The sequence below is a fragment of the Xenopus laevis genome, chromosome 2S (assembly GCF_017654675.1).
Source record: "Xenopus laevis strain J_2021 chromosome 2S, Xenopus_laevis_v10.1, whole genome shotgun sequence".
NCBI lineage: Eukaryota > Metazoa > Chordata > Amphibia > Anura > Pipidae > Xenopus > Xenopus laevis.
The window spans coordinates 66811300-66838804 of NC_054374.1; the positions used below are offsets into that span (position 1 = coordinate 66811300).

Below are 27505 nucleotides of genomic sequence, written 5' to 3' on the forward strand. Positions count from 1 at the left end.
TTATCCAGAAAGATCCGAATTACAGGACGGCCATCTCCCATAGACTCCATTAAATTAAATAATTCTAATTTTTAAAATGATTTCCTTTTTTCTCTTTATTAATAAAACTGTACCTTGTACTGGATCCCACCTAAAATATAGTTATCCCTTATTATATGCAAAACAATCCTATTAGGTTTAATTTATGTTTACATTATTTTATTATTGTAAATGTAAGCTATGTTGATCCAAATAATGGAAAGACCTGTTATCCGGAAAAACTAAGGCCCCAAGCCTTCTGAATAACAGGTTCCATACCTGTAAAATTAAATCTATGGAATATTGCCATTTCACAATAATTTTCACGAATTTTTATAGGTCCCATACCTGTAAAATTAAATCTATGGAATATTGCCATTTTACAATCATTTTCGCGAATTTTGTAACCTTTTCTTTCTGTTTATCCTCTGTGTGATAATAAAGTCATTTTGATTATTTGTTATAAATAACCATGCAATTTAGAGCCATATGGTTTACTACCTGACATCTTAATTGTTAACCCAAAAAGAAAAAAAATAATGTGTATGATCAGAAAAGGACTTATTTATTAGTTGGTTATTTAGCATATCAATAATATCATTACACAGCAATGGTATAGTTGCATATACTATACTAACATACTTATAAGTGAATTGCATTGCTGGTCTTTAAATATCCCCAGCTTCCCATACATAAATAAAATAAAGGTTAGAAGGTAGCACAGAAACTAGATAGAGTGCTACAATGTGAGCAGAGACACTGAGCAAACAAGAATATCAATGCAGTTACCCGGTGGAAGCTTGAGCGCTAAACTTATATTGGACCAAAGCTATCCAAAGGGCAACTTGATTGCCTGCATTTTCATATTAAATTAATAAATAATAGTAGTGGTTTCATAAAGAGTTGTTTCAGGATCAGGAACAGTCACAATGACCTCTTCAGTTGTAGTGGTGGTGGTTGTGGTCGTGCTTCTGAAATCCTTTCCGTCTGCGGAGGTGGTTTCAGTGGTGGTTTTAGTTTGCACTGGTTTGCCACTGTAGAGCTGAGGCTGGAATGGCTGTGAGTTGGCAGATGCCTCTTCACAGCCCATCCAGTCAGGAGGTTGGGTGTGTGTAGATGTCAGTGGCACTCCTTCTTCTAATCTGAAATGTGCAGTGGACTGAAACAATGAACTATTGGTTCTGATTTTTACACTCATGGGCGTTATTACTTTTACTTCAGTGAAGATACTGGTTGTCTGGTTGACTTCCAGGGTTGTGATCTCTGTGCCATTCACTAACTGAGTTTTGCTTGTGGTGGTCATTGTGTTGGTGGTTTTTATTGTAGTGACTGTGATATTTTGCTCTGACACTGGTGATAATGTATTAGGATTTGCTGTTGTAAATGCAGATGAGGAAAACTCTGGACTGGCGAAAACTGATGTGGACACATCCAGGGAAGTGAATAGGGATGTGACAGTTGGAGATTGGTTAGTAGTTGTAGGTATAGCAGTTGTGGTAGGTGTGGCCGTTGTAGAAGGTGTAATAGTAGGTGTGGTAGTTATAGTAGGTGTGGTAGAAGGAGCTTTTGTTGGGATTGTAGAGCTTATATTAAAGTTTGGATCTGAAAAATATAAACAGAGAATTAAATCTTAAAACCCCCTTTCTGTAAACCTAGGCGTACACCTTAATATAAAACATACAGGCTGATATCCATTTCCCATTTCTACAACTACAATTCAGAATCAAAATTATTGGGCTTTCTTACAGCAGAATACTGGATAGTGTCAATTAACTTACACATCATTAGAAATCGAACACATGTTTTCCCGTAATAAACTTAATAATAAGGCATCATTAAAATATGCATGTTTTATTTGTTCTTCCAGTTTAAAAATATAGAACAATTCCAACTCACCTGTGCAAAAGACATCAAACTGCAGGCTGCCTGTGAACTTATAGACATAAAATCCATCGGGGCAGGCTTTAACAGGGATTGTTGAAGCGTTTACACAGCCTGTTAATGAGTTTCTTCTAAGAGTCACCATCTCAATTCCGTCTCCAATGATTGGGTGCTTGCCTCCAAGACTAAAGGGCTCTGCAGATCCACATTTTAAGCTATTAACACACCCCTCAGCCATTCTTAATCCAACATTTCCAGTGTAACGGAACCAGCCAAAGCTGTATCTGTCAGTTTGGAATATACCAGTAGAGTCAAGTGTAGACAATCTGCTTGATCCATTCAGTGTCTGGTAATTCAAGCAAGGATCAGCACACTCTACGACTCCATTGACATTGAGACAATCCATGTCATAGGAACAGGCAGTAGTGGGACATTCAGTGTTTCTGTTATAATTACACAGGTAGATACCATTTCTATTCAAACAAGTTGATGAAGGCACGCACTTATTCAGCGTGTTATCACTGCATTCATTGACATCAACACAGAGCTTGGTAGCTCTATTCCAGGAATAGCCTTGAGGACAGCATGACACTGAGCTACAGTAGGACAAAAGAGTGCAATTCACACCATTACCAATGTAACCAGAGGCACAGCTGCATGTCACATATCCTGCCCTCTGGGAGCACACTGCAGCAGTAGCGTGGCAGGAGGAACATGTCTTTGCATCTGTGTAAAAAAACAAAAATCAATATTTCAAATACAAACCAATTATAAGAGAATGGGAAGAGTGAAAAAACCTGGAGGTCATTCCAGAGGTGGTCTCATTTCAATTCATGTGCACAAAAGAGTGAAAGAAGAAATGGAACCCCACAAATATTGTCTTAAAAAATATATTTTTTAAACTTTTATATTTCTCAGCAATAATTGGTTGCATCAGGAATTGCAGAACCTTTCTAAAAGAAATAAATTGTAATGTTTTGGCTGCTCCATTATTACTAATTATAGATCTATGGATAGATAGATAGATAGATAGATAGATAGATAGATAGATAGATAGATAGATAGATAGATAGATAGACATATAGATTGACTGATTGATGTACTGATAAAAACTATGTAGGTAATAGATATATAGTCGGAAACAGATGATATGCAGATACAAATCTATCAATCTATCTAAAGACAGAGTTTGAATGACTATACCGATACTAGCTATATATAAACAGATAATAAATATAGATATAGATTTAAAATGTAGACAGAGGTGATAGCTGATAGACAGACAGACAGACAGACAGACAGACAGACAGACAGACAGATAGATAGATAGATAGACCTGTACAGATAATTATAAATAGATAAGTACATGTAGATACCGCATACTAGATAAAATTAATTAATATATATATATATGATATATTAAAGATATAGATACAACTATGGGCTCTGTTATTCTGGAAACCCATTTTAAAGAAAGCTCTAAACTATAGGAAGGCTGCCCCACAGCCTCCATTTTTTCCAAATAATTGAAGTTAAAAAAAAAAGTATTTGCTTTTTTTCTGTAAGAATAAAACAGTACCTTGTACTTGGTCCAAACTAAGATATGGTTAATCCTTATTGGAAGCAAAACCAGCTTATCGAGTTTAGTTAATGTTTACATGATTTTTTAATAGACTTGACAGATCTGTTATCCAAAAAAACCCAGGTCCCAAGCATTCTGGATAATAGATACCATACCTGGACTATCAAGATAGATAGAGAGACTGATTGACTTATGACTATATATATATATATATATATATATATATATATATATATATATATATATATATATATATATATATAGTGCACAAAAGAACCGCACACACAGGTCTTTATAGTGAAGAAAATAGTTTGCTTTATTGCGACGTTTCGGCTCCTAAACTCGAGCCGTCATCAGGAAGTTTAGGAGCCGAAACGTCGCAATAAAGCAAACTATTTTCTTCACTATAAAGACCTGTGTGTGCGGTTCTTTTGTGCACTACAGATGATTTTTTTCTAACCAGCACCCAGGCATTACCTTTGTGTAACGAGTGCACCAGCTTCGGACTGTATATATATATATATATATATATATATATATATATATATATATATATATATATATATATATATATATAAAGATATATATATATATATAAACACATTCATATATTTGTTATATTGAGAGAAAATGCAAATTACATATAGCAGTGAACAAAGAGAAGATTAGTTAGATAAAGCAATACAAGATAGATAAGAACTATATAATGGATAGATATATAAATACCGCTAATACTTACATGATATCCCTGTAAGGAAAACAAAATAAAAACACAAGTTAGCAATTAGACAATCTTAAATGTTAAACTGTTATCATTATATTTTTAACTTTATTTGACATTATATACAAAAAAGCCTTATATACAAAAATATCTGTGTTATCCAATTAAAAACATGCATGAAAGTTCTCAATTCAAAGGCGCTAAGCATACTGCTGCAGTGTACGTGTTGAAATAATTTTTTTTTTTTACAGTGACTTAACTATAGGTCGCAGGGACGGGGTAGACATTTTCGTGTATTCTTACATACCCATCTACAAGCCTAGTCACTAAAATTTCAGAAAGGCTTAGGATCTATTTATAAACTTGCAAAGGTTCTCTCAGCTTCACGTGTATTCCCTAAAGGTGTAGAATATTAATGCCTTCCTACACGATGCATAATTTCTCTTTTTTTTGTGTCCTAGTCTCTCCGATGCAGAGGTGTGCAAAGTATGCACTAGGTCTAGCAACCCTTAGCAACCAATTCATGCAAATTACTTTGGGTTGCTAGACCTAGTTGAAACTTGGCATCTTTTATATAACATTTCATCCAGCCAGTTTAGGCACAGAAATATATTACAAGATATCACTCTAAGCCACATGCTAATTATGAATGGCTGTGAAAATACATAAGTACAAAGGAGTAACTATTGGCATAGCTCTTATCTTGCTAATTGCTAAATTTTTAAAAGCATATAATACTGCTGCTGTAATGACTTATTAATAAACATTGGTTATTAATGATGACAGACACAGGTTTTAGTGTGCCAGGGTACATAGAAAAATAATGCTATACGCTATGTAACAGATGCACTACAAACTCACCTTGGCAGTTAGCTGTTCCTAAATAGAAGAACAAGAGGGTTATGCAGAGCAAAGCAGTCATCTTCTGTTCAGAGTTGTTGAATCTAGGGAAATATATTCCGTTAAGTATTCTGTAGTGAAATGCAGTGTTTAGCAGTGCTCACAACATAATTTAATGTACAATATAATCCTACCTGCAACATTCTATCCTCACAGCTACTGAAATGGGACTGCCCTAATTCAGGTATAAATTAGTACAATTTTGTATTCCCTTTAATTCATTGACTGTATCTAAAATATGCTATAGTGCTTACCCTCTCCAGTCTTATTAGACCTTTATTTCCCGTCCAGCTTGAGGGGCTAGCAACCAAACTGTGTTGCTTATAAAAGTACAAGAGAAAAGGACCACCCTTTTAAGGTGGGGTATTAAACAATAGCAGAGAACTAGGAGCACATATATCAGAAAGAGCATGGGTATCTTTCAGCATGCTAGGTAAACAAACGTGGCATTTCTTTCTCATATCTGTTTTTCTTTGTTTGTTTACTTCATTACATAGGCTGACGTTCTCAACTACTCGGGTCATAAATAAATGTCATTGAGTATTTGGTTCCCCTTTATGAAGTGCTATAACTTGTGGCGTGTAGCCCTAGCACACCCACTACTAAACTCAGTGACTTGCATTCTATGCCTGTCCTACCCACATGTCAACACGTAGTGATAACTGAGCGTTTACTTGTGATCTTCTGAATGCATTTTTAGCATTTTCTGCTGCTTTTGGTCATAGCTGTTTTTTTTTCTCAGGGTGCAAGGGATGGTAAAATATGACGATAGTTTTGCTTTTGTCCTTATCCCTATTTCAGTATTCAGAGTTTCTCAAAATGTACAACTTTATAGTTATAGAAGACAAGCTTTGTCTAATGTTCAACAACATGGAGTATTTTATACAATGAAGCTTTCAAAAAAGCCGTCTACTTGGTGATGTAAAGACCTGCCTTAGCTTGTTAGTACAGGGATGGGGCCTGTTATCCAGAATTCTTGGGACCTGGGGTTTTCTGGATAACAAATCTTTCCATAATCTGGATCTTCATAATTTAAGGCTACTATAAAATCATGTAAACGTGAAATAAACCCAATAGGCTTGTTTTGTCTCCATTATTATCATAATAGAGAGAAAAGACATAATTTACATTAAAAAAAGACATAAAAAGACTGGGATTACAGTGAAACCTCAATTTTACATCCCCTCATTTTAAGTTTTCCCTCATTTTACATTGTTGTTTTGTGGCCTCACCTATATATTATTCATAATACATTTCCCTGATTTTACATTTTCCGGGATTTTAAACCATTTTTTCTGGTGCCCTGAAAAATTTAAAATAGGGGTTCTACTGTATTTGCATCTATGGGAGATGGCTTTCCTGTAATTCTGAGCTTTCAGGGTAACGGGTTTCCGGATAATGAATCCCATACCTGTACAGCACTTTGGTTACTAAGTTTTGTGGCACATACAGTATATGTGGCCTTGGTGAAATGCGGCATGTCACCTTCTGTGATGGGGTGATATTATCTATAGGCAAATAGGAGAGTGCTTCTACCCTACATAGTTTTGATGATTGTAACTAACTATATGTATCAGTGGACTGTTTCTTATTTTCATCTTTGCTATAGGAAACATATCAAGGAGCCAACGCAGTCAAACACATTCTGATTCTGAATTATATTCACAGTTCAAAATTTAGTTAACAAATACAACATCCAGAATATGTATATTGTTTATTATCGATTGGCAAAGCTATCATTCCAATTTTACTCACTTTTAGTTAGGGATGTTGCAAGGTTGTTTTATTTTCTGGACTTTCATGGTACATATCCTGCTTGAAGTTGGCATTTGGTACAAGCCTGACTGACTCATAATTTCTGTTATAGTTTTTTTGTTAACAGTTGTGTATCTTAAAGATGCTGGGCCTGTCATTTGATTCTTTTTAGGGCAGGCCCAAAGCCCTGGGTAATAGAATATTTTGTAAGCAAATAATAAATTAAAATGATACTTCAGTCCTGTAGACCTTCTGTTCTCTACCCCCTGAATCACCAAAGAAGATGATCCAAGCACTGTCATATGGACATTGATTTTGTTTTATACAGGTATGGGATCTGTTATCCAGAGCTTGGGACCTGGAGTTTTCCGGATGAGGGATCTTATTTGAATCTCCATAAATTAAGTCTACCAAAAAATAATTTAAACATTAAATAAACCCAAAATGCTATAATAAGATCTTGTGCGCTTCCTACAATAAAGTTTAACCAAAAACGTATTTGAGTCTCTCCCATTCCACCGAAATGTATATATCTATGGGGTTCAAATGTACCTTTTGCTTTCTAGTGTTTCCCGGGTTGATCTCAGGCTTCACTGTCCACATCTCTCCGCTCCACTCCAAACAAAATAATATACAAAAACAGTCGTGCGTTCCTATGACACCAAGAAAGAGCCCCCATCAAAGATCTTTTTAGGGGGTCCAGTCTGTTCAGCTTATGCTACTGCATATACTGGTTTGTTTACCTCTGTTCACTCATAAAATATGAATGTTTTTAAATGTGCAAAGAATTGGGATTAAGAGTCTTGACTGGAGGAGAGCTTAATATTATATTTTACAATGTATATGTAGTCAGGACGAACAGTGCAGAGAATAAAAAAGGGACTGACAAATAAAGCTAATACATTTGGAAATAACTTATAAACACTTACGGGCAGATTTATCAAGGGTCGAAGTGAATTTGGAATTCAAAGTAATTTTGTGAATCCTTCGACCATCGAACAGGATACTATGACTTTGAATTTACTTCGACTTCGATTCAAAGTAGCTCGACTATTTGACTATTCGATAATCGAAGTACTGTCTCTTTAAAAAAACTGACTTAATACTTAAAAACCTGACGAAGTGCTATGTTAGCCTATGGGGACCAATTTTATAAAAATTTTATATATATATAAAAGTTTTTTATATTCGAAGGAAAATCGTACAATCATACGATAAAATCGTTCCAATCGTATGATTCGAAGTAGGATCGGAGTACGATCATACGATGAATAAAATCCTCCGACTTTGAATTCGAATGTCGGAGGATTCTATTCGATGGTCGAATTTCGAAGTATTTTCCACTTCGAAATTCGACCCTTGATAAATCTGCCCCTAAACAGTAGTAAATTTTATTATTTGGGTGGAGGTTCACTAATAACCTGTATCTATTCCATTATTCCGTATATATGAAAACAGTTAAGGAAGGTGAATAAGTGATTTTCCACTGGAATTCATTTAGACTTCATTAACTCTTAAAATATCAGCCTTATACTTGGTACTTAATAAAAAAAAATGCTTAAACTCCACACTGCATCTGTGAAACTGTTATTTTTATATAAATGTTATTAATAATGTTATTTTATATTAATGTTATTTTGCTCCACGTGGACTCCAAATAATGAACAGAACTAGCGTAAGAAAAAATATTGGATAAACTGTATATGTGTAGACCATATTCTTCTTAAGATGACTTTGCATCAGCATACCCTCCAGTTTCCTTAGGATACTACTTATGAATTTTTCTTTAGTTGGTATACCAACAGCATTGTTGCAATTATTGCCAATTCATTTATGTCATGCAGCAACACATACTGTGACGTTCTTAGTTATTTACTTGAATGCCTTTTCCGGCGCTATATGTAAAGCACCATTATAGTTCACAAAAGCATATTCACCATTAAGCCTTTTATAGGTATTTTCAGTTTTTAATTCTGTGTTTGCACCCTTTCAATCAAGTAGATAAATAAAAACTATTAGAATAATGTCAAGCTTGCATGCTAATCTCTTGTTCCTTTGGTTCTGACATCGACAAAAGGAATGTACTGAGTTTCATTGCTTTAGCAAAATGGGAAACACGTGGTTATGTACAAACACGCCTTGGAGAAAAAAGTTCTGAAAATGCCATCTGTCCAAGGTTTCCCTTTAGCCATAATAAAGATACAAGTTTTCTACGTCACATGCAACTGAAAAAAAGAAATAGGTTGCGAGACACTCCCATCTTCTGAGATTGCTCCCATCTTCTAAATGCTGTGTTACTCAGAAGCCCAAATGATGTGGCAAAAACTATTTTATTATTTCTTCTTTTGCTAATAAACCTTAATATTAGTAAGTCTTGCAAGAGATGAAGAAAATTAAATTTGGTCAGAAAATATTCAGCATAAATATGAAAGATTCAATATTAGTTGCATTCCAGTTTCACTGTAAGATATTATTTAGACAATGTGCAGGTTACAAGCATGGTCAAAATCACATCATCTTCCAAAGATGACACCATTATCCCATATTAATTTGAAAGTGGTTTCCCTTAAGTGTCTTCCCTCCATTCACTCCAGTACTTAGAAGCTCAGTTCCTGTCAGGCCTCACCTGTCTAGAGTCCAGATGTGAGGAGACGAGGTGCAGCAGGAGTGTCACAAGCTGTGGCAGGCAGTAGTAGTAAGAAGGAATAGGCAGAAGAGTAGTCAGAAGGCAGGCCGGAGTCGGTGGAGGCAGAGTTCAATCGTAACAGGATAAACAGGCTGGGGTCAGATACAGGCAGAGTTCAGTCATAAGTCGAGATCCAAAGCCAAAGTCAAAATCAGAATCAAATAGTCAGGGTTCCAAAAGGTACAGGAGCAGGTTTTTATCAACAAGCACTGAGCATTCGACTACCGAATTAAAATCCTTCGACTTCGAATATCGAAGTCGAAGGATTTTGCACAATTCGATCGAAGGAATAATCGAACGATTCGAAGGATTTTAATCCATCGATCGAAGGATTATCCTTCGATCAGAAAATTGTTAGCAAGCCTATGGGGACCTTTCCCATAGGCTAATATTGGCCTCGGTAGGTTTTAGGTGGCGAACTAGGGGGTCGAAGAAATTTTTAAAGAGACAGTACTTCGATAATCGAATGGTCGAAGGTCGTAGTTGAAGATCGAAGTAGCCAATTCGATGGTCGAAGTAGCCAAAAAAAACATTCGAAATTCGAACTACTTTTCCTCTATTCCTTCACTCGAACTTAGTGAATGGGCCCCTTTAAGTCAACAGTTTAATATTCAGTTTACGGAGTCATTTGTGCTCAGAAGGGAAGTAGCAACTGAATCACCAGAATTTCAAGTTTCAAACACAGTCCATAAAGATATTATGCTAAAATTGCTTATGGTTAACATTAATTCTCAAGTTGAGAAGTACAAGAACTGGGTGGTTCTACTGCAACTTACAACTTACGTATAACATTTTTCATTATTTTTTTATTTCTCCATCTTCCTTTATAAATCAAGACATCAATCATACAAAGATGAATTACATCAGAGGACCACTGCTCAAAGGTTGGATCTAGCAAACTTTCCACTCTCATGTAATGGGTAAACATGGGTAGACATGGGTAATTGTTAAATATATATAGGTATAATATGAGGACTTCTTAAGACGCATAACCATCAGGCAAACCTGGGGCGATCTCAAAATACTTGTCTCTAGAGTCGCTTCTGTCAGGGGCCAATTAACCTGCCTGTATGTGTTTAATTGAGTGTGTGTTTGAGTGTTTGCAAAAAGTGCTCTGGAGAACATCTAGACTAGAACCTATTAAAGAAAATATTAAAAAATATTAATTACAATAATATTTTAGTAATATTTTTTGAACAAATCCTATTGTGCAAAATCTCTGAATATTTTTAAAAAATATTTTAACAAACAGTTTCATAATCAGCCAGTATGGGACTGTCTATTCTATGCTCATTAGTATAGGTGGACAATACCAAACATTTAGGGTGACTTGACCTGCCAATTTCTATAGTCATTCTAGTGTTTCAGATGTTATGCTTTCAGGCTGTCCTGCTAATCAACAGCCAGCACAGGAGACAGTCTTGCTGTAGATCTATATTTAATCAGCTTAGCACAGTCCAAGATGGCTGCAGCTCCGTCTGTACCAACATACTTTACCATATAGAAAAGTATTATTATGTTATAGGAACAACTAGGGGCATATTTATCATACTGTATAAAACATTAATGGGGGGATGTAATAAACATGCAAAAATGCCTTTGTGCGATCAAATTTTCCTTTGCACTAATTTAGTACAGCTTTTGCGATCCCAGAAACTGTATAGCGAACACTTCCGAGAGTGGAAGAAGAATAGCGAATTTTATAGTTAGCGCCAGTGTGCAGTGAATGTAATAAAAGTTCATACTGAAAAAGTTGTTATGTTTTCTCCAAAAGATTATGACACCTTCAAACACTTCTTAAAAGTGGGCAATGCACATTTAAAATTCGCAATGTAATAACAGTTTAAGGAAAAGTATAACATTGTGAAATTAGACTTTTTATTCTTGTTTGTGCTAATTGTTTTGCTCTTTGCGACTTTTATTACATCCCCCCAATAATGCCTAAAAATTTAAAAATCTGTGTAAAATTAATGGCGAATTTATGAAGGTGTGTTTTATAATTTAGGCCACCGATTGCCGGATTTGTCAGCAAGTAAGCTCCAGTTTGGAAGAAACACAGTGATAAACATGATGAATGAACACCCTGTTTTCCTATGGCATTTTCAAACAGCTGCTTCTGTTTACACAGGCTTTTTTACACAGAGGTATGTGATCGCTGAAAATGATTACACAGCTTGATCAATACAGCATGTTTTAGACAACATGATACATAGCCCCCCCCCACATGTGTGTAGCATATTATATTACAGTCATTTAATTATAGGTTCTTCAGTAGAACATCTTCTATTGTTAGCCTCCCCAATATATATCTCACTGTCACCCTCTGCTCACTAGGGAACCAAAGTCCCAACTATGTAGTACAGACTATTTCAACAGTTATTGCCCTGAGCAAAACTCCTTTCTCTATTTCTACTACTGTCAAAACAACTTAACTAATTAACCTTCTTATAATAAATTTAATACAAACTGAACATCTTTCACTGAAAAAAACTAGAAAAGAATACAACAGGTTATATATCCAGGGGCACTGTTGCCACAAGGCAAGTTGGGAAACTCGCTTTATGCTCCTGGTAACTTTAAGAGCGGAAATTTCGATTTTTAAATCTGTATTTTGGCTCTGCTAGTGCACTGGCACTGGAAATGGTATATGCCATGGTGAGGGGGGCATCATAAATTCCACCTCAGGGTGGCAAGGAGCCCTGAAATGCCCCTGTATATATCACTTCCATGTATCTTATAATCAGTAGTTTTTATGTAGAAGAGTAAAAGATTTGATTAATCCCTTTAGTGTTTCATAGGTATGCTTGTGTATAGCTAAAAACAGTTACATAACTACCTGGCACAGGGCCAGGGTGCAGGCCATGCAGTCGACCCCCCCCCCCAGAAGCGAGACCCAAGGCGGTTTGGGCCCTGGTGCAGTCGCAACACTGGCTAAAAACCTAGATCAATTTACATAGATCTGAGTCCTTGTGCTCTAGGTAATCCTGCTATATAGTATTGCTTAATATGCACGGCACACTAGTATATCACATATCCATGGTGCAGCCAATCACATATAAATTGACGATCATGGACAACCCATAGGTAAATGTATTAAAGTACATACAAAATCTGGACTTACATGAGATAGGATCACAAATATAAGACTGATCTTCACTATTGAGAATGATCTGATCATCCAAATCGATCAATATTCATAATTTGAGCATGTGTATCTTGACTAGAGTTGCCTGCTTTCGCCACACTTGATTTGGGCAGGGGAGTGGGGCAGATGACATGACATTTCAGGGGTGGGCGGTGACATATTGGGGGCGGACTGGTGGGGTTAGGGGCGGAGGTATGGCGGGTGAATCAACGATTTACTAATCGCTGCATCAATCTCAAGGATTTCAAATTAAGTGGACAGGCAGTTTTGACCCAAACAGCCCTTCCAAAAAAATGGACTTTCCAGGACAAAACTGGACAGGCAGCAAACCTAATCTTGACTGATCAGTGTACACAAAAAACTAACATAAAATCCTATATCTCAGTAATAATAAAGAACTGCCTTTTACATATTAAAGGATAAAGAAAGCTACCACAGCAGTTTATTGCCAACAGATTAGTAACAAACTTTGAATATTGGACGGCACTTCTGGAAAAGGCTTTAATGTAGAATGCCATTTACCATACCTGAGTAAACAGTTCTCTCTGTTTGTTTAGGATAACAGCTGCCATATTAGCTTGCTGTGACATCACTTCCTGCCTGAGTTTATCCCTGCTCACTCATAGCTCTGGGCTCAGATTACAGCAGGGAGGGAGAGAGGAGCAAACTGAGCATGCTCAAGCCCTGGAGGTTTAAGATGAAAACAGGAAGTCTGATACAGAATCCCATGTATACACTATTGAAGGAAAGAAATGTGGTGTTTCTTTTGACAGAGGACTGAGAGCAACATTACTTGAGGGTTTACTGGTGTGTTTATATAGGCTTTTCTGATAAAGCTTACTTAGTTTTAGACTTTCCCTTCTCCTTTAAGAAAATACTGTTACCAACTCTGTGACCTCAGGCTGTATGACACAGTTGGCTTGACTGCACATAGCAGGAGTGGGGACAGTTATGCAATACAAAAAATCCTTTGGTGTGTGGAAAGATAAAGCAGTTTCTGGTGATGCATCAAGAAGTTTTAAACGACAAATATATTGGAGAAATCTCCCATGAACCCCAAATAACGAAAGACAGCAGGTGCCTAATTTTTCATCCACATAAAGATATGAAAATCTTTACATATACTGTAGTTACAACATGGCCTAACAAACATCAGCCTCTGTAAACAGGGCCGGGCCAGCCTCCCCCTAAGCTTTGTGCTTTAGGCACGTGCCTCTTCTGCCTACCCCTAGTTCTGGCCTTGTCTGTAAGACTTATGTGTATTTTCTTCTGACATAAAGACCAGGGCTTGAAATATGGAAGTCAACTTCTATTGTCAGCAATGTAAATGTAAGTATCTTAAAGGAGACATACAGAATACATTAAAAAAAAAATAAAAATAAATCTTGTAGGCAATAATGAGAAATATATGGCCCTTTTATTGGAGCTCCCTATAGATCTGCTTTGGTCCCTGTCTGAGTTTCGAATGAGGGGTGTGTGTGTCCTAATATTGTCAGAAGCACAATAGGTGGGGGTTAGCCAAGCCTTGTAGTTACATAAACAAAGTTAGACTTCAGTTCTCCCTTCGGGTCAGCCTAACTACTAATTGGTTCCTATGCTACATTGCAGTGTGTTGAGTGTCAATGCTTCCCCTGCACAGCCTGGGAGGCAGCATGAAGTGAAACAGAGGAGTGGGACCAGAAGGATTTTTGCAAAAATTTCCAATAAATCAGCCCAAAACACTATATTTGAGCACTTTCTTATATGTTTAAAATATAATGCACTGGCACGTTTGTGTTTTTCACACAATATGCCTTCTTTAAGGGTGAGTTTAAAAGCAATATATATATAAATGCATGTATTTTGTAATAAAGCCTTCTATATCAGGGCTGTCCAACTGGCGGCCCGCGGGAAGTCCCCCCTCATGTGGCCCTCCACATCAAAGTCTGCCTGCTGTGTCTTTTTACCATATGTAAAATTTAAAAGGTATCACTACAGAGATTAACTGGCCCCTGCATTGTCTAAACCTCAAATTCAGACTAATCCCCTGTATCACACCTGTGATCCCCTGTATTGTTCACACTTGTGACACCTCTATTGTTCACTCCCCTAAAGCCTGTACTGTTCACACCTGAGACTAAGACTGAAACTGCCCATATTGTTCTCCTGTTCACACTTTATTCAAAATGCTAATAGGGCACCAGCACTGTGTCACTGTATGTAGTACATATTAGACTGGTCCTGATTCCTGTCTCCTGCTATGTTCTGTCTTCCCTATGCTCCCTGTGTGTCATACTTTGGTATTTGTTCTGGGGGTTTGTTAGCATTTGAAAATTATTGTTAGTGGCCCCTAAGGTGTTTAATCATATGCTGGGGTACTGTATTATACACAGGGGAGGAGGGGGCATATGGAATTATGGGTATGTTTTATATGACTTAGCTTTTTTCACATATGAGTGACATCCTTGCCAGGGCAGGCACAAGGTAGTTTGGCACCCTAGGCAAGAGCTTCACTCAGTGCCCCCCTGTCCTGCATTACCATTTCCCTCCTTACTATGATGGTTTTTAAATAAAGAGAGCAAGAAAGTGTACAACACTTTTTCATTTATATTACTGCCCCCTCTACCTGTGCAAGCAAGCTCAGCAGCCATCCATCATACAGCCCTCCTGCAGCCATCATATTGCCCCCAATCTTTACCTGTGTCAGCAGCAGCCAAAAATAAATCTGATCACATCATATTGCCCCCAAGTATTTATGTACCTGTGTCAGCGCCCAGCAGCAACAGCAAACATATGGGCCCCAAATCTGTACCTGGCTGTGCCAGCAGGAAGCTTCACACTTTCACAGTAATAGAAAGAAAGTCTTCAGTTCAGTGCAACTGTGCAAGGCTGAGAGCAGCGAGAGCCACACCAAGCAGCTCCCCAGCTCTCTGCTTCTCTCCGTCATCCAGCACATCAGTGATGTCATTGATGCGTATACGCACGAGGCGGTGCACCGCACAGAAAGAGCTATTACTTGCCGGCAAGAGGGAGAAGGAGATGGATTCCACCCAACTGGGTGACCATGATTACTGAAACAAATTATTAAATAAACCCTTGAAAAAAGTGGGCCCCTCAATGATGGCGCCCTATACAGCCGCCTACTCTGCCTACCCCTAGTTCCGGTCCTGATCCCTGACCCATGTTACCGCAAGACCATGTCCACATTAAAAGCACACATGGTCTTGTGGTAACATGGGTGTGGTTTAAAGTGGGTGTGGTCTAAAAACAGGGAGTGGCTAAAACTGGCTTCCGTTATCGGCCCTCCACCATGTAGATTGGAAAAATTCTGGCCTTCAGTACCATAGAAGTTGGACAGCACTGTTCTATATCATAAATTCAATTTGCCATTATATGCTCTTCTTTGATTATAGATGAAAAGATTTTTGGAAATCTTGGATTCAAGACTCCCGTTGTAAGCCCCAAAGGCAGTCAGGCCCTCCTTAGCATATGTAAATACCCAAAACACCACAAAAACTGTCCCCAATAGCTTCAGTAATACCCAGCAAAGCAAATAAGGATTCCCAACATTTTAAATTTCATAGCATATTACTCTTTTTTTGTAATAATTCTCCACAAATGTTTAGGCCAAATACAGGAATCAGAATCTTGAGCCCGATTTTCAGATGCAACGCAAACGATAAGACTGCACAATGTTTGAACCAATATGCAGCTTTACTTATACATAGCTTCAAATTCATGGCTTTAAGGGGCAAATTCCCTATGCGGTGCAAATTCGCTAGCGACCGCTTCGCCCACTTCGCTAGGCATAAATTCCCTAAAATGCGAAGTTGCGTCCAGTGTCCCGAACACTGGGGAAGTTGCGCTAGTATTACTTTGGCAAGCCAAGTGAAGTTGCACTAGCATTGGCTAATTTGCATACGGCAGAAAGTGAAAGTTGAATGGACGTATATGTTGCTGCAAATTCATTACATTACACAAGCCAAGGGAACCTAAATAAAAGAAAATAAAGTTGTTATAATGCCCTACATATGAGCCCAGTGTATAGTTTATGTGCCATATGTTAGGAAATGTAGGGGTGAACCCAGTTACCCCAAAAATGGTCTTTTGCAGGCTATCACCCTGAAAACAGTAAAAGACGCGTTTTTTGGGACTTCGTTTCAACAAAAATTGCACTTCGCCTGGTCTGAGGTGGCGAAGGCAAGTCTGGCGCAAGAGGTAACGTTCAGTAAAATCCGCATCTTAGTAAATTTGCAGAGTTACGTCCCTTCGCCAGAGTGAAAATTCACCTGTTGATATAGTGTGAATTTTCGCTAGCGTTAGTCAACTTGCCCTTTAGGGAATCTGCCCCTAAGGGTTTAAATTCATTTTGATTGATACTATTGATTCATCTGAATCTAGTTCTTTCTGGACTGGAAGAATCCTAACACAAACCCTGGATTCTAGGCAGCCCTATATTAATATATAATTATACTTTAACAACCAGGACAGGAGACAAGGGAAGCACTTCACACTGCATTTTCTAATTAGCCATGATCTATCTGAGACAAATCTCTTTAAGTAAAGCCCAACACTGCAAGGTTTAACAACCAAAAAGCATCAGAGAGTATGCAATGCCCTTGGTGAAAGATGGTAAAAAAAACCTTTTCTATCACTTTATTTCTGCAATAATTATCCTTTTTGTCATTTTACGTTTCTTAGGAATAAAGGATAATTTTCTTTTTTTTATATTAGAATTGGCTGCATAGTTCTTTATAATCTTCTTTGTGTGCGCGTTTCTTAGCATTGTTTCAAAAGCTTCTATTGTGTATTATGATCTTTGTAGAGGGAAAAGTTTTAGATCATTTATATTTATTATAAAGTTTTAGGGACGCACCGAATCCAGGATTCAGTTCGGGATTCGGCCAGGATTCGGCCTTTTTCAGCAGGATTCGGACGAATCTTTCTGCCTGGCCTAACTGAATCCGAATCTTAATTTGCATATTAAAGTTTAATCCTAAAGCTATTTTTAGAACCTGTATGGTAGGTTTAACTCCCTAGTTGCTTACAACTAATCAATCCTCTGAGAGATATGGCAAAACACAACAGTGCCATCTAGTGACTATATTTTATTTTACTCAGAACAAAAACAGGATCATTTATTTTTGATTTCTTACAGGATTCTTACAGGATTGTCTTCTTACAGGATTGACCGAATCCACTATTTTGGAATCCGAATCCTAATTTGCATATGCAAATTAGGGGTGGGATCGGGAAAACATTTTTACTTCCTTGTCTTGTGCAAAAATTCATGCGATTTCCCTTCCCGCCCTTTATTTGCATATGCAAATTAGGATTAGGATTCCGTTTCGGCCAGGTAGAAGGATTCGGGCGAAACCGAATCCTGCTGAAAAAGACTGAATCCTGAACGAATCCAAAACCGAATCCTGGATTCGGTGCATCCCTACAGGATTGCCAGCATATCCCTTTAATTCATAATTTTTCATATTCCTTAAAAGTTATTATGCAATGAACACAGTGTAGTATAGAATTAAAAAGGACATAAAAAATCATGGCAGAATCCCTTTAAAACAGTAGGAGTCATTGCCAAAAAGAGCTTACAATTTAAGAGGTGATGGGGACACATTAGGGGTTATTTATGTTTGCAAATGCAGTGAGTAAAGTGCAAGTTCAAGCACAAGTTCCAAGTTTTTCCCCCACAATGCAGGTTTTTTCCCAGAATACCAGTGTCATTGTGGTCGCAATGCTATGTTTGAGTCAGCAAAATTAACACAACTGCATGAGTATTTCTGTGCAAATCAGATGCAATAGTTTGGGAAAATATCTGGTGTAATTTCCAGTATTCGCCATGTTTGTGATGTCTTCTTTATCAACAAGGTGCTTGAAACTCTGGAGCTACTGCCTGGTCAGGAGGTGGTGGTAGCTGCAAGGTTTCCCTGCGTCATTTCTATTTATTGTACTCTCTTACGCAGTCAATTCTCTTTTACGGTCAGTTCTCTTGGACTTTATTATGTGGACTTTAATTGGCCTTTTTTCATGCATTATATTGAACCTTCAATTCAACTCTGTTGGCACATGTTTTCACGCCCACTCATTATGTTAATTGTTAACAGGGTCGGACTGGGGGGCCCACCGGGGCTGCTGTCTCAGGGGCCCCCCTCCGACCCCCACTCATACTACAAAGCCCCCTCTGAGGAAGTTGCCTATTTACTTTACTAGATGGTCTTACTAGCACAATTAGCATGAGATCCTGGAAAACAGTTATATGCTGTACAGTAGAACCAAAATGTTTACAAAGATTATGTAAAATCTAGGAAAATGTAATATCAGGGATCTGTATCATGCTTTATATATTGGTGGGACCACAAACAATGGAATATGAAGGAAAACTTAAAACCAGGGTATCTAAAATTGAGTTTTCCTTGTATATGTAAACTTGTTATTAGGTAAGGGAATCTTTAACCAGATATTGAAGCTCTAAGATGGATTTGAACCAAAACAACTTCTGTAGGCCTATTAAGGTCTCCTAATAAAAAACAGCAAAAGGAGCCTTTATTAGGAATGAGTGCAAGAACACTTATTGCTCCTCAGCTATAAACCAAAGGAATTAGGAGTTATAAATTTAGGATTCAAACCATGGATTTAACCATGTTAGCCAGTAGATAAAGAAAACAAAAAAGTGCTTCACTGTGCAATTCAATTAAAGCTTGTTCATGCTACAGCCACTATTTCCTTAAAACCCCAAATTAATTACTAAAAGTTTCCTTAATTAATCATATTAAGACATATTTCCATTTCATCTTTGTTCCATTTGCCAGCTATGCCTTCAGACACACATGCTGGTTTATTTAATAGCCCAAATAAATCCTTCAAATTTAGATCCACTCTATCAGAATTTATGATGCCAGCCCAGAAGTCCAGTAGCTCTTTAATGGTAACAATCCATGCTGTCAAGTTGTTCATAGAAGATCCTTAACCAGTGATTTTATTAGGTCTCTTTTTGACCAGGCACATCCTAAATCTGCCCTGGGCTGTTGAATAGCTAACATTCAGAGATTGTCATAAATCATTAAACATGAATAGAAAGCGAAGTAGCATCTGTTATAGAACCTGACTAATTCAGAATTGATTCTGATGCAGAATGCATTCGATTCTGTGTGGCCATGCAATGTAAATTAAATAATTAAATTAATAAGTCTTGTACTATTGTAATATAGTTTTTCATTTTAGAATAGCAGTGCCAGTTTATTACTTTAAAAATACATTTTTAATTATAAAATTAAAAATAGGCTTTTTGAAGCACAAACAAATATTGCTAGAAATGCTATACTTTATATACTGAACTTACTGAACCTGCTTAAAGTTTCAGAATCTCTATATCAGTAATTATTCAGGCCATTACATTTGTGCCCAGGGGGTCACTATCTTGGATTTTGTTAAGAGTGACAGTGACACTGTACATGCTCAGCACACTCTCGGAAGCTGTTGAGAATGTAAGCTTTGGGGTCTATGCAAATCATCAAGCAGAAAATGGGGGTTACATGTCCTATGAGCTGATTCTACAGGGCTGATTATTAAATTCTGATGCAAATTGAACTGGTTTCTGAGCTGCCATGTACTGAGAATCGAAATCAATTGCTACCTGAAATATACAGGTATGGCACCTGTTATCGAGAATGTTTGGGACCTGGGGTTTTCCGGATATGGGATCTTTTCATAATTTGGATCTCCATACTTTGTCTACTAAAAGCTAAGTGAAATATTAAATAACCCCAATAGGACTGTTTGTTTCCAATAAGGATACATTATCCAGTAAAAGGTACTGTTTTATTATTGCAGAGGAAAAATAAATCATTTTTAAAATTTTAAATAATTTGATTAAAATGTAATAATACTTGTATTAAGACTTCTATGCGGGTAACTGTCAGCAGTAAAGAACAGGTGCTGTGATCAACAAAAGAGAAGATGGGGAACTTCTGGGGGCATATATGGAGGCACAGATTTATACTGCTAAAGACAGGGGCGTTTCTTGGATTTTTGCTGTCTGAGGTGGCCTTTCAGAGGCGCCCCCTCATACCCTGCTCTTACCTTTTCAATCGCAATCGCATGAGTGGGACAAGAGGGGCCGCAATTGCACTCTTTGCAGTAAAAAATCCGAAGTTCTGATTTAAAAGTCGTAATTCTGTCTCTTTAAGTTACCAGGAGCTGCTTTTTGTTGCCCTGGTAACCTGTGGCCTGTCATATATTATATATATATATATATATATATATATATATATATATATATATATATATATATATATATATATATATATATATATATATCTATCTATATATCTATCTATATATATATATATATATATATATATATATATATATATATATATATATATATATATATATATATATATATATATATAAACTATATACCATTGGTGGTTTTTTTTAATTTGTTGCTGTAAACACCATTGAAATTCATTCCACTGAATTTGAGACATATAAAAACAGATCAGCAAGTATTAGCTTTCTCTCTTGAGGTTCATTCGTGTGTCACCAAGTATCTTTTAAAGATGACATACATTTTAATTATTATATGCAGAAACTTGAAACACTTTTGAATACAATGTTGTTGACATAATTTTGCAGGGTCCTTCAGGTGTGCTTAAAATACATATATATAACCTCCAAGGCTAGTGCCCAGACTGCTCTTTAATTATGTACTATTCTTACTTCAGATTTATGTGCATTTCAATCTGTTAGAAAGCTTGTTCATGCGTAACAGAGAAAGTAGGTCAGTTTAACACACTGACACGCTAATTTCAAAGGCCATCCCAGTTCTAGTTAAACTACGTCCAAAATACTGTTTTTGTAGGTGTGCAGCAAGAATTATTTCGGTTAAACGTAAATGAAAATTTACTGTGAAACAGGGAAATGCGGAGACTGTATTCATTATTTTGCAACTACAGCAAACATTATCCTGTAACAAAATACATCTACATGTTTTTAGATTTACCTATACTAGATATACCATGACCTGGATGAATGAAAATCTTCATAGTCATACATCTCTTCTACTTCGGCTAATACTATGAATACATATATTTAAATAACAAATGGCTGGCCAGCCTTCTTTTTATTATGGGATCCCTTTTCTAGAAACCCAATTTCCAGAAACCTCTGAATTACGGAATGTAAAGGGCCAGAGAAATACAGTATCTTTGTGTACAGAGTTTAAGAAAATCTTTACCTGAGAGTTTAAGAAAATCCAGAAAACAGTCCCTAGTATGGAGGACTAAACCACCATCTAAACCCCAACTCCACTCAACTGGCCTCCCTCCCTGCTACCTCTCCTCACAGTTTATTCCATTCAAATATGTTCCTAATTGTAAATCTGTCATACTTATGCAGAGGTGCACAGCAGAGTTTACAGGTGACATCTTCTCCATGTAAGCAGAGTGAAGTAAGAGGTGAGCTGAACAGCCAGAAGATGGCGCCTGTAAACTCCACTGTGCACCACTGCATGTGTATGACAGATTTACAATTGGAACACATTTGAATAGAATAAACTTTGCAGACAGGTATCAGGTAGGGAGTACAGCTGAGGGGGGCTGTGGTTTAGATGGGGCTTAGATCTCCTTTAAAAGGGGAGTACTCCCTTTATACAAAAAGTAACTTGCCTAGGTGCAGGTAAAGTACTACTGTATAAAGGCACATAGTATCACATTCATCAGGTCATGTAAGAGTGAACCATAAGGTATGCCTCATGTAAGCAAAAACTCAATTAAAAAAAGAAGAGTGCAACACAACACATTCCAAATAAAACCAAATCCAATCATAAAACAAAACTTGCAGCAACAATAAATAGATTACATTTTAGTACAGGTATAGGACCTGTTATCCAGAATGCTCGGGACTTGTATATTTCTGTAATATGGATCTTCATACTTTGTCTACTACAAAAACATGCAAACAGTAAATAACCCCAAATGGGCTTATTCTGCTGCCAATAAGGATTAATTACATCTTGAAACAAGTACAAGGTCCTGTTTTTATTATTACATAAAAAAGTTTTAAGAATTTTTTTTTTTTAGAAATTTGGATGGGGGTTCCAAATTTCAGAAAAATGCATTAATTTTAGCTTTTTAGTAATTGCTTTTTGGTAGGTTGAAGAAGACAAATATATTTCAGGGTCCGCTCCAATTACTGTACTTTATTTTTATGAGAGGGGTGTATAAATAAAATCTGTATTATATTTTATTGTTCTGGTTCTTGCTTTGCTAACATTTTTAAGAAGGGAATCATAGTTGCCCTAAGGGGTAGATTTGTCAAGGGGTTGAATTTCGAAGTAATGGGAGTTTTTTTGAACTCCCATAACTTTGAAATTCAAATTAAAAAAGACCAATTGAAAATTTATCAAAAATTCGAAGTTTTTTTTTTTTATGCCCGAATAGGCCCGTTTTAGATTGAATTGGTCCATTTTCGATTGAATTAGATTCATACAAATCAAAGTAAAGGCGCATTCGATCGAATTTGATTAGAAGTTTGTCAAAAAAAAAACCTTCAATTTTGTCCACCAATTGAATCCCAATAGGTTCAAGGTGGTCCCTTATAGGTTAAAATAGCAATTCGGCAGGTTTGCGAATGGTCGAAGTTGAATGTTTAAAGAGACAGTACATGATAAATTTCGATATTTGAGTTTTCGAATTTTTTTCAAATTCTAATCGAATTTGGACTATTCCCTAGTCGAAGTACACAAAAATTAGCTTGAAATTCGATTTTTTTTTTTTTACAGAATGAAATTCGAATTTTTTAAATTAGAATTTTCACTTCGACCGTTGATAAATCTGCCCCCTAGTCTAGTCTAGTTCTAATCTATGTTAGGGATGCCACCTAGTTTTTATTTTACTAAACTGGCCAGTAAAAGTTATGCTTATAGGAAAGATAAATAAAAATATTTTTTTGCTGTTGTTGTTTCTTTTGTGGAGTCCCCCTGTAATAAAAGCATGAGCAACAAAAGGAGTCCTGGTGAGGATAGCATGTTGTATTTCACTGTTTCATGTCCAGAAGCCCTTTACAAAGTTTTCATTTTTTACATCACTAAGTATACTTGCCATGTTAACAAATCAGAATAAATAAATGTAATTGGCATACACATATATGTTGGGTGTTTACAATGATTCTTAAAATGAATTGGGACTAAAACAAACTGTCACAGGTTAAATAAAATAATAAAAGGTTATGGGTATAAAGGATAAAAGCATGTCTGCCAGGATTTGGTTTGCAGTTCATTTGGCTTGGATAAAACCACAAATCTATGGGTCCACTGTTTCACTGCTACACAGGTAATACTGTATTGCTTAGTGAAAGCCATTCTGCACGATTAATGGTACAACGTTGTAGGACATTTACTAATGCAAGCAAAGGAGCAAAGTGGACACAAAATTGAGCCTTCTTTGTTACTATTAAACAGCCAATTTGCCACTTCAGATTAACCTTTCTTTTGCTGCCAAAATCCAAGGGGCCCCCTAGGCTGGTCGTCCCATCCTGGCACGGTAAGGTGACAAGCAGCGAAGGAGGGGGGTGACGAGTGGAGTGGACAAGTGCATTGGTGACAACAATTAATGGCACACCCTGGAATGTCCCTGGATATGTGTGTGTGTTTGTGTGTGTACTAAGTCAGGGGTTGGAGAATGTGTGTGTACACAATAAATAGCTTGAGGTAGGCAGCAGAGCCGTAAATAGGAGTAGGAAGAAGAGGCACGTGCCTATGGCACAAATATCAAGGCACATTCCAGGGTGTGCCTTAACTTTCACGATCACTGGCATTGGCATTTTGTACATGTAGTTTGTGTTTAAAACATATCAGAAAAATCTAGAGTTGCCCCAAAGGAGTAGATAAATAAAATCTCACCAACAGTTTAGTGACCTTGATTCTTTGAACTCATATCATCTCACCAGACCTAAGGCTGAAAAAAGCCCACACAAAAATCAATAAAAAATGTAGTTTCAATGATCTAAGTAACATGTCTCCCCTACTGAAACCTTGCCTTGCCCTATTCCTGGATTTGATGCATACAACAGACTGATTTAGTTTCTATGCAGACACACTGGGGCTGATTCACTATGGGTCGAATATCGAGGGTTAATTAACCCTCGATATTCGACTAGGAATTGAAATCCTTCGACTTCGAATATCGAAGTCGTAGGATTTAGCGCAGAAAATTCGATCGAACGATCAAAGGATTATTCCTTCGATCGAACGATTAAATCCTTCGAATCGAACGATTCGAAGGATTTTAATCCAACGATCGAAGGAATATCCTTCGATCAAAAAAACTTAGGCAAGCCTATGGGGACCTTCCCCATAGGCTAACATTGACTTCGGTAGCTTTTATCTGCCGAACTAGGGGGTCGAAGTTTTTTTAAAGAGACAGTACTTCGACTATCGAATGGTCGAATAGTCGAACGATTTATACTTCGAATCCTTCGATTCGAAGTCGTAGTAGTAGTCGAAGGTCGAAGTAGCCCATTCGATGGTCGAAGTAGCCCAAAAAAAACTTCGAAATTCGAAGTTTTTTTACTTCAAATCCTTCACTCGAATTTAGTGAATCAGCCCCACTATGTAATGCGAAGTTATAACTAGCTCTGGAGTACACAACCTGTTATCCACAATGCCGGGGTTTTTCCATGTAAGAGGTCTTTCTGTAATTTGGATCACTATATTTTAAAGGGGTCAATTTAAGACTGCTTTTTAAAATAAGAAAAAGTTCAGCACCTAAAGGTTGCCAAACTTTTTATTATTTATGAAAGCCTGCTCTGGGAAAAAGACCTCAACTTACAAAGATTTTCCCATGAGAGTTCATTAACACACGCAGGGTTTTGTTCATTACTGCTTCAGCTGAAAGGTCAGTATGTAAGTCTTCTAAAAATCATTTAAACATTAAATAAACAAAAAGCTAATCATTGATGTTCTCCATAGTCAAAGGCTTATCTACCTGGCAAAGGGCTGCTCGGAGAAAATTGGGGATACATGGGACAGTTGGCTGGAGGCTATCCAGAATGCGTCCTAAGAGACTTTATATAACCCTGCACCTAAACCTCATCTTGCACTCAACCATAATACACAACATTGGACAGAGTGCCACACTTATTCCGTCTGTATTTGAACTAACTATTTATTAACCTTAGTTTTTACCCAACCATATGATCCTCCACCAGGGAAGCCCATATCCTACCTCCCTTCATTCCCTCTCCTCTATGAAGCTTTAAAAAAAACATTATGGGGGCTATTTATTAAAACTCAATTGTTAAAGGGATACTGTCATGGGAAAAAAACATTTTTTTCAAAATGAATCAGTTAATAGTGCTGCTCCAGCAGAATTCTGCACTGAAATCCATTTCTCAAAAGAGAAAACAGATTTTTTTTATATTCAATTTTGAAATTTGACATGGGGCTAGACATATTGTCAATTTCCCAGCTGCCCCAAGTCATGTGACTTGTGCTCTGATAAACTTCAATCACTCTTTACTGCTGTACTGCAAGTTGGAGTGATATCACCCCCTCCCTTCCCCTCCCCCAGCAGCCAAACAAAAGAACAATTGGAAGGTAACCAGATAACAGCTCCCTAACACAAGATAACAGCTGCCTGGTAGATCTAAGAACAACACTCAATAGTAAAAACCCATAATATATCTTTCTCAGAAATACATTTCCTGATAATAGATCCCATACCTGTACGTGAAATATGCATGTTTTTACAAGAACATAGTTGTCAGATAATCATTTTAAAATGTACCTTCACTAAAATTCATAGAAATATGAGGCAAACATTGTCTATGCCTCATTATGTCCGGCTATGGCACTATTCTGCCTTAGTACCACATGTCTAAATAGTGATGGGCAAATTTGACCTATGCAATGTTTGCTTTCGTTTTTTTATTAAAGTGAATTAATTACATACAGTAAGTGCCATTTATTTGTCTACTTTAATTTAATAAAATTGATTCAATTGTTCCATCTTGCCTGATTTGTAGGTCATATTATTATCCCCACAAACAAATGTAAAATTGCTTCCTGGTACCTTCTACAAGTAGCTTCAGGCTGCTAATGCTAAGCATCTGTTTATCATAAGTCCCTGATTAAAGATTTAGTAAATGTCCATTTTTTAAAGAATGATCAGGTAACCTAACCTCACTCCAAATGATCAAAAAATGGGTTCTCCATTTTCTTCTCTCTTTACTTCCGGCTCCCTTTCTGAACTCTGCTTTGCCTCCATCACCAAAAAACAGTTTTTATTTGTGCCGTAAAACATTATAATTACTCTTTTTGCTTGCTTAGCGATGAATAGTCACTAGTCTAATGCTTTAAGACTGCAATTCTAGCTATCTCAACAGAACATAATGACCACAGAGATCCACCTGAAACCCGCCATATTTCAGGATTTCGAGTTAGGGCTGCACTGATTGCAATATGCAACATGCAATAACTACAGCCCTGCAATGTGCATTTATTAGAAGTGTCCCTGCATTTTCAAGTGACCTGGTAACATTATTTTGAATCCTATGAATAAATTAATAAAGTAAGATAAGAATGCTTAGCAAAGCTGAAAGGAAAAACAACTCAAATGTAAAATTAAACTATTTAAGACAATTTTTCAGAAATGCAATTTGCTAAATTCTAATTTAAATTAGAATAAGGGGTGATTGTATACATTTATGTTAAGTTTATATTTTATTATTTGCAGACTATAAATAGAAATCTTTATAAGCGAGTAATAGTATTTAACGTAATAGGAATCAAACACATGAACCAGAGGGTAAGGAGGGCTATAAAGAGCT

At 36.8% G+C, this 27505-nt stretch overlaps 1 protein-coding gene across 1 annotated transcript; it reads right to left on the reverse strand.

The window, feature by feature from the left end:
* Positions 1-889: 889 nt before the first annotated feature.
* Positions 890-5443, reverse strand: LOC108708919 (uromodulin-like). The gene is made up of 5 exons (XM_041584730.1): positions 5357-5443; positions 5064-5146; positions 4221-4229; positions 1915-2625; positions 890-1620 (listed from the first exon to the last, which is right to left on the reverse strand). Exons 2-5 carry the CDS (start codon positions 5122-5124, stop codon positions 890-892), a joined length of 1512 nt encoding a protein of 503 aa, XP_041440664.1. The 5' UTR covers positions 5125-5146; positions 5357-5443.
* Positions 5444-27505: the final 22062 nt, after the last annotated feature.